We start from the raw sequence: 9,041 nt of genomic DNA, 5'->3' as shown, positions 1-9,041 counted from the left end.
TGTATGTACCATAGTTTGGTTATCCATTCCTAAGTTGATGGACATCTAGGTTGTTTCCATGTTTTGGCTATTGTAAATAGTGCTGCAATGAACATCGGCGTGCATATATCTGTTCTTGTCATGGCTCTCACTTCTCTAGGGTATATACCTAGTGAAAAACAATTTTTAAATTGAAGTACTACTTAAGTTAAATTTAAATATATATATTGATTGTTAAATTTGGAAATTTTATATTAGCCATTTTTTTCCAGACATGATTCTCTCTGTTGTTCTTTCTTTAATTCTAGCCCTTTTTACATTGGTGTATTTAATGCTTGGCTTTTCTCCCAACCATCTTATTTTTATATGTCTTCTAAGTTCAGCCCAACGCATACCTACATATGTTGTTCAGATTTGTATGAATTTCTGAATTCTCTCCCTTGCTTTGGATGTTACTTTAGAAACAAAATGCTTCCTATTGCTCATCTATGATCATCATTCCGCACCACCACCACTCCCCTTTCTCTTCTTTTTCATGTTATAAGGTGTAGAGAAGCTTTCATCTTACAGATTTGGGTATTTAAAGCTTGATATTTTAAAAGGGTTTGGGAGAAGCCCACAGATAATACCATTTGCCCTTTAAAAGCTAATTAATTGCATTTATTTATAAATTTTACAAATAGACTACTTCTTTTGCATGTACTTTTCACATTCCATAGTTTGTATATAATTTCATCTTGACTAGACAGATATTTCCCAGAATTTATTCTAGTTATATTTGGATAATGTTACACTGCAGCATTTTATTTCCCTCAGCTATCTGTGATCCTGGAAACGTATGTGTGACTGAAGCCTGCAAACACCACCTGATCTCTGAAGAACTGGAAACTCCAACAAAAGACAGCCACCTGATTCCTACACCAAAAGCCCCTAGTATTGCCTTCCCCCTAGCCAACCCACCGGTGGCTCCTCACCCTAGAGAAAAGGTTTGTTATCACTGGTGATAGATTTTTGGATATTGCTGTTATTTTGTATTAGAACTTTGCTGTTTTCAATTATCAGTGATTCATCAAATATTAAAAGCATTTTTGGCATTATATTATTAATTCTGTATTTAGTAACTCAGAAGACAGAGTAAAATGTCCCTGTAAAAGAATCTGGTAACTTTTTAATGTTAATTTTTTCTAAAATAAACCTTTCCATTCATTCCAGGTTATAACAATAGAGGAGACTCGTGAAGACTTAAAAAAACAGTACATATTTCAGTTGTCATCTCTGAATCCTCAAGAACGTATTGATTATTGTCACCTTATTGAAAAGCTAGGTACCACTTTTATTTAAAATCTTAGAGGTTACCACATGGCAGCCCTATTTGATGTAGAATTTAAGGTAAAGAAGATAGGTAATCAGTTAAGGCTGTACATGGAGTCCAAATTGGAGCTGTTATTTTATAGTCACTGGATCACTGGGTCATGGGATTAAAGAGTTAGATTGAAACCAATAATTAAGGTTTTAGAATCTCCTATACTGCTTTGAGCATTTGTTCATTGATGAAACTGGACAAAAGAAAACTACAAACTTACAATGTAAATAAAATTGCATGTTAATGAACTTGAAGGTACAATGAGAAACAGTCAACTCTGCTGGATTCTGAGAAAATCAGAAGGAATGATCCCAAGGCCCTGACACAGGAGTCATGCTGTTTGCTCCGTACTGTCCACCTGTAGCCTCATTAGGTAGCAGCATCCTTATTCCATTTGTCAGGCTCTCCATCTGACATCATTCTGGAAGCAACCTCCTAGAGGGATAACCCGATGCTATGTAGCAGCACTGTACAATATGAATATGACCAGAGCCACATATGTAATTTTATATCTTCTAATAGCCACATTTGAAATAGTACAAAGGAACAGGTGAAATTAATTTTAAACATGTATTTTATTCAACCCAGTGTTTCTGAAATATCAGTAATGAATGTAAAAAAATAACAGATTTTTCATTTTCTTTCATACTTAAGTCTTTGAAATTTTGTATATAATTTATACTTCCAGTACATCCCAATTTGGACTGGCTATGTTTCAGTTGTTTGATAGCCACATGTGGCTAGTGGCTTCTATATTGGGCAAAGTAAATCTGTAATCAAGTTAGCAAAATTGTAGTAAGAGAACTCAGTTTGATAGCTTGACATCAAGAGAGAAAACAATAAGAAATAATAGTTGTTTCTAAGAGTGGTCTTGAGTCATCAAGAAAAGATTAAAGGTTAGTAGTGTCCTTTTAAAGATGTGGAGAAATGTGATATTTGTTATTTCAAAGAGTATTGGTCAAGTACAGAGGCGCTCTAGTGGTACTGTGGTACTGTGTTTTCATTGGGTTACTAACCAAAAGGTGGGCAGTTCAAACCCACCAGCTGCTCTGTGGGAAAACAATGGGGCAGGCTGCATCCATAAAGATTTGTTGTTGTTGTTGTTATTTGCCATCGAGTCGGCCCCGACTCATAGCGACCCCTCCTTGGGTTTCCGAGGCAGTATCACTACGGAAGTAGGATTGCCCAACCTTCCTTCCAAGGAGTGGCTGGTGGGTTTGAACCGCCAGCCGTCTGGTTAGCAGGCAAGTGTCTTAGCCACTATGCTACCATAAAGATTTACAGCCTTGGAAATCCTATGTGGCAGTTCTACTCTGTTTCATAGGGTTATTATGAGTCAGAATTGACTGGATGGCAGTGGGTTTGTTTCATCTTGGAGCCTCCTTGTGTGGAACACTTTGTCTCTTAGTCGCCCAGTGAATTAGATGGGGTAAATAAAGAATTGCTGAGCTTTACCTAGAGCTCACCAAATGCACCACTTCAAGTGTTTGTTTTCTGTACACTGTCTCTGTGAACCAGACAGGACTAGTAGCAGTTAGAGGATTGATCTAGAAAAGGACAGGAAGCAGTGGCGGATGAGTATAGAGTGTGCTGTTATGGGGAGTTTGTGATAGTAGAGGGTCTTTTTGAAGAGACATCCTAATAGCTATTATGTTCGGCCCTTCCTTTCATAAGTAAAGCAGCTGTGGCTAACAGATAATAAATAAATAAAAGTCTGTTAAGTTGTTTGAGTTACGGGATATATTTGTTACATGGAAGTGGATATTATATTAATAGGGAATTTCACACTGTGTTTTTGTCACTCTTTCATCCTGGAGTAATTTACAAATGATAAGAGTAACCTACTTTCGAGATCCTGGATAGAGAAGGAGAATAATGTGGAACAAAACTTAAAATCATTTGGAGGGAAAAAAAAAGGTGGGGACCAGGTTTGCTGGTCCAATAGAGCCTGGTGGAACTACTGAGATGATAGCCCCTGTCTGCCCTTCAGGTCTGGAATTGAACCCACACCTGTGGTTTCCAGTCAAACAGAGTACAGGCATGTGAGTTAAACATTTACCTCAAGTAGACACACACTTTGGAGAGAACAATCATGGGAGAAAGAAGGGCTGCTTATGCCCAGGGAGACAGCTCAGGGACAGGAGAGTATGGAGGGATGGACACTGGGAAGAGGTTAAGTATGGGGAGGAAGTGGGAGAGGAGCTGGTGCATTGTGGTAAACTGTGGTCAGTGACATGAGACAAAGTGTATGTGAACTGCTGTATGGAAAGTGAATTTGCTCTGTAAATCTTCACCCAGATCACAATAAAAAAAAAAAAAAAAAAAGAGTAACCTACTTTCATAGGGTTGTGAGAATTAAACGAGTTTATAATTTGAAGTGTTTACAACAGTCCCTGGCACATAGTAAGTGCTCAAAGGTGTTGCTATTCTATTATTATCATCATTATTATTAGAGTCATCTGTAAATCATGTGTAGAGTTTGAATGTTTTGTTAAAGTCTTAGAAAGTCCTTGATGCAACTGCCTAACCACTAGTCAAGTTGTCTTCTAAACTGTAAATCAATAGCCACGCTTTACGTAAGCTTCTATTTACTTATGCTTTCATCTCACCTCAAAGCCAGACTTCATACACATACATCTGAGAAAAGGTTCCTGCTATTGCTTTTTCCTTCTGCTGCTTTATCCTCTTCTAATTACCTCGTGTGTGTGTGTGCTTTCCTCTCAAGCTTCTGAGGTCTGCTGGCCTTATTTCTGCTCACAAAAAAAAAAAAAATTGTCTCCTGCTTTTAATCTGCAGGTGATGCTTTTTGACTTGAAGCTTTTGAAAATTGCAAAAGCAGTTGTACAGAGACATAACGACCAACTGCAGTTGTGTGGTTCTTAAGTTTATCCTAGTTCTTTTGTCTTGATTAAAACAAACCCACCGCAGGCAAATTTGAGGCAAAAAGAAATTTGAACAAGGATTTAGTCTTTAGATAGCAAAGAATTCTTCTTAATTATAATAGATCTTATAATGGCATTGTGGTTATATAAAAACTTTTCCATGTGTTAGAGATGTCTACTAGGATGTGACATGGGATCTAGAATTTGCTTTAAAATAGTTAAGCACAAAAGGGAGTAGATTGTAATAAGGTTGGCAAAATGTCGATCATTTTACTCTTTGGGCGGCCAATGTATGGGGGGCTTCCTGCACCATTTACCTACTTTTGTATTTTAAATTTGTCACAATAAATACAATTTTACAAAAAAGAAAAAAAAAAATATATATATATATAAATTAAAATAGTTGTCATTCAGGGTTTATAGGTTAGATAGTTTTAACACATTTATAATTACTAGGCATGTTTGAGATTACATTTTTCCTAAGATAAAGCTAAGAATAAAGGGCAACTGATTTTTCTCTCCTTCAGGTGGATTGGTGATAGAAAAACAGTGCTTCGACCCGAACTGTACACACATTGTTGTGGGACATCCACTTCGAAATGAGAAGTATTTGGCCTCAGTGGCAGCGGGGAAGTGGGTGCTCCATCGCTCCTACTTGGAAGCATGCAGGACTGCTGGGCACTTCATGCCGGTGTGTATTCACATGGATGGGAAGGGGCACTTTCTGTAGCACAGAGTCCAGCACATGTGCTGATCATTCATGTAATTGAAATAACCAAACATGACTGATTAGATTATACCCATTATTAGAAGGCCCTCATTGATAAAGCAAAAAGATTTAGAGATCACAGAACTAGATTCTTAGTTGTCCATTTTATTTACTTTTTAAAGGATTGAATTTGAATGTGGCTGTTCATTTTATTTTTATTTTAATCGAAGTAACATTGTCTGTTAACATTAGGAAATTTCAAGATTATCTCATAGCAAGTTTTACCTTTACTGTTAGCCCATTAAATACTAAACTAATTATTTGAGGTACCTGGTTCCTAACTGACCAGCAGAACAGTATCTCTCATGTAGTTTTGGAAGTTTTTAGTTAGTGTCCCTTCGAGGTCTCCTCTGTAAACAGGTCATCAAGCTGTTAATACTACCTGCTCTGAGACTGTGTCCTTCTGTGAAGTTGATCATACAGTAGGTGAAGTCCAGTATTCTAAGTATTCTCAGTTGCCAAGGTTTATTTTTATCAAAAAGATTTTTTTAAGTATGCAATATGCACGAACTATTGAATGTAAAACAAGTTTGCTATGTAAGTTTGCACCCAAGCATGATAATTTTTTTCTTACTTTTTTAAAAAAGAAAAGATTTTTAAAAATAAAAGTATGCAGTATTTTTCTCAACTCTACTTAAAAGCCAGATATACTTGACTCTCATATGTAGCCAAACTAATCTGCATTTCCTCCGTATTCATAAAATGTTTAGTAGTCTCTGTAACAGTTGAAAACTATTTAAATCTTAACTAGATTGTGGGCTCCTTGAGGAAAGAAACTTTTGTATAGCATAGCAACTCCCCATATTGTAGGATCTCAAAATTTGTTGGTCTGATTCTCCAGGAAGAAGACTATGAATGGGGAAGTAGTTCCATTCTTGATGCTTTGACCGGAATCAATGTACAACAGCGGAGACTAGCACTTGCAGCAATGAGGTGGAGAAAAAAAATCCAGCAAAAACAAGAAACAGGCATTATTGAGGTATCACCATGTGTAATATGTAGTTAGTGTAAAGGACATTCAAAATCGTAACTATTGCAAATTTAAAAAGAAAAAAAAGAAGAGAATAAGCTTGACCAAATAAGAATAATTCTACCTATCTTTTATACCTTGGTGTGCATGCTTAGTTTGGATATTCTTAATTGAGCTTAATGTTAATTCTTTGTTGTTCAAACTGTGATTGACAATAAGATACAGATAATACTGTGGGTCTTTTGAAACTAATTTATATGTGTAAAACGTGACCCATACTGTATTTTTTATAAAGAATCTTTCCAGCATCTCACTTCAGGGGTTCTTAATCTGAAGTCCACAGACTTCCCTAGAAGAACTTGTGGATCAAACTTGGGAGGTTTGTAAACTTTGGATTGGGGAGAAATAGATCCTGTGATTGAAATTTCATGTTTCCTTTCATTACAAGTCTAGACAACAAATCACAGCACTGTTAGCATGACCTGTCACATTACAGTTGTAATGGAGCGCTTGGTGGATATGGTTCAGTACTCACCTGCTAACTGAAAGGTCAGCACTTCAGGTCCACCATCTGAAAAAGGTGTGGCAGTCTGCTTCCAAGTATAGCCTTGGAAGCCCTTTGGGACAGTTTACTCTGTCCTTTAAACAAGGTCTTGTGATTTAATACCTTAATTCAGAAGTACATCTGTTACATCACAAAATTTTTGTAAAATTTGGTAAAATGTGACCCATACTGTATTTTGGGCAAATCTGTTGGAAAAGACCTCTTTCACATGCTGAAGAGCAAAGATGTCTCCTTGAAGACTAAGATGCGCCTAACCCAAGCCATGGTATTTTCAGTCGCCTCAATATGCATGTGAGAGCTGGACAATGAATAAGGAAGACTGGAGAAGAGTTGATGCTTTTGAGTTGTGGTGCTGGCGAAGAACACTGAAAGTACCATGGACTGCTAAAAGAACTAACAGATCTGTCCTGAAGGAGGTGCAGCCAGAATGTCCTTGGGAGTGGGAATGGCCAGACTTTGTCTCACATCCTTCAGTCATGTTGTCAGAAGGGACCATTCTCTGGAGAAGGATGTCATGCTTGGTAAAGTGGGGGGAAGGCCTTGAACAAGATGGATTGACATAGTGGCTACAGCGATGGGCTCAGATATAGTAGGGATTGTGAGGCTGGCACAGGACTGGGCAGTGTTTCATTCTGTTTTATATAAGGTCACTATGAGTCAGAGACAACTTGATGACACATAGCAACAACATCATCATCACAAAACTTTTTTAATACGTATTTCAGTAACTTTCAATAAAGTGTTTTCCTTTTTAATCCTTTATATTTTAATTTATATATTAAAAAAAAACGTAAGATATGTGAATTACATCTCAGATGTTGTTTTGTTTTTTCAGTTATTCAGACTGCCATAGGTTTCACCAGGCGGCCAAAGTAGTTCATAGTAAACAAAAAGGTTCACAGTCTCTATGTCTTTCGTAGTATATTCTAACTTCTCTGATATCTCCACGTCTTTTTTTGCTTTGATTCCCTTCCTGTTAGAGCAATTCCACTGGCTTCTATTGTTATTTCCTATGTAAAAACTTTGTATTTCCCGTTTGCAAAAGTTTCGAGAGGAATACAGGGAAGGCTTCATGTAATCCAAGAAGCTCTGCTTTACGCTCTTTCAGTTAATCATGAGAAAAAAATACTACAAAAAATTAAACATAGGTCAGGCTGCTTTGTTTTAATGTTACCTAAACATTGAATCATTTTCCTTCATTCCAAAAATATTTCTTGATGGCTAATTGTGTGCTGGACACGATGACAGTGTGTTTCTGTGTTCTCTGACCAGAGATAAGACCACTGTGTTACAGTAAAGGTTATAAGATTATTCATTGTCATAAAACTAAATCTACAGATAAAAGAGTTTATTATCTGCATTTTTTTGGTCATTTATTTTCCAAATGATTTCAACACTATTTTTTTATTTCTAGGGGGCATTTAGTGGTTGGAAGGTTATTTTACATGTGGATCAGTCCCGAGAAGCAGGATTCAAACGTCTTCTTCAGTCAGGAGGAGCAAAGGTTTGTATTCAGTCTTTTGGCTGGATTTTTCACATGAATATTTCTAACAAAGTCTGCTGTGATCAATTCTTGATTTTCTGTACTTTGTGAGATGATAACCCTTAAATACATGCTATACAAGTTGAACTACTTTGAGACATTGATAGATTGTGATGCTGGTGCTTTTTTCATTAGGTATTACCTGGTCATTCTGTACCTTTATATAAAGAAGCCACACATCTCTTTTCTGACTTTAATAAACACAAACCAGATGACTCAGGAGTTAATATAGCAGAAGCCGCTGCACAGAACGTGTACTGCTTGAAGACCGAATACATTGCTGATTATCTCATGCAGGTTTGTGGGATTATATCCTTGACCTCTTATTCACAAATGTCCTTTTTTACTGATAGATGTAACTGCACATCAAAGCCCTTGGTTTGTTCTTAATAGAATGTTAGTCTCCTTTTACTCAGTTCTCTTCTAGTTTCATTCTATTTTATAAAATAATGAACACTTGTGTTCATTGAAAGTTAAATTATGAGAAGAGTATGTAAATCTAAGTAGCTCTAAAAGCCTTGTTAAAAACCAAAAACTAAATTCGCTGTCATTGAGTCAATTCCTAGCCCCAGCGACCCCCGTAGAGTTTAGGGAAGCAGACTGCCTCATTGTTATTCTGTGGAGCAACAGGTGGTTTCGAACCACCAACCTTGTGGTTAGCAGCCAAATGCCTTAACCACTGCACCCTGAGAGCTTCTTAAATGCCTTGATAGTACCCTTTAAAATGTTGGAATATAAAGAAAGCAGAAATTAATTCCAGAAGTCCAAGAAGAAACATTTACCCAGTAGTCCTTCTATAGTATTGTGGGGTTTTTTTTGTTTTTTTTTTAATTGTGATTTGGGTGAAGATTTACAGAACAAATTCACTTTCCATACAGCAGTTCACATATACTTTGTCTCATGACATTGGCCACAGTTTACCACAGTGCAACAGCTCCCCTCCCACTTCCTCCCCATAGTTACCTCTTCC

The 9,041-nt window shown here is 36.9% G+C and overlaps 1 protein-coding gene across 1 annotated transcript in view; it reads left to right on the top strand.

Annotated features, from left to right (window-relative positions):
• Positions 1 to 9,041, top strand: part of TOPBP1 (DNA topoisomerase II binding protein 1) — a 98,710-nt gene that overhangs the window by 74,493 nt on the left and 15,176 nt on the right. Inside the window, exons 21-26 of the mRNA XM_007936973.2 lie at positions 796 to 965; positions 1,192 to 1,303; positions 4,752 to 4,915; positions 5,835 to 5,972; positions 7,943 to 8,032; positions 8,207 to 8,368. Coding sequence (XP_007935164.1) covers positions 796 to 965; positions 1,192 to 1,303; positions 4,752 to 4,915; positions 5,835 to 5,972; positions 7,943 to 8,032; positions 8,207 to 8,368 — 836 coding nt within the window. The remainder of the gene's footprint in view (positions 1 to 795; positions 966 to 1,191; positions 1,304 to 4,751; positions 4,916 to 5,834; positions 5,973 to 7,942; positions 8,033 to 8,206; positions 8,369 to 9,041) is intronic.

This window comes from Orycteropus afer, unplaced genomic scaffold, assembly GCF_000298275.1.
Source record: "Orycteropus afer afer isolate SDZICR_OR568_19922 unplaced genomic scaffold, OryAfe1.0 scaffold00003, whole genome shotgun sequence".
In the NCBI taxonomy this organism is placed as follows: Eukaryota; Metazoa; Chordata; class Mammalia; order Tubulidentata; family Orycteropodidae; genus Orycteropus; species Orycteropus afer.
Note: the sequence above shows the minus strand (reverse complement) of the source record. Positions and strands in the feature narration are given on the sequence as shown.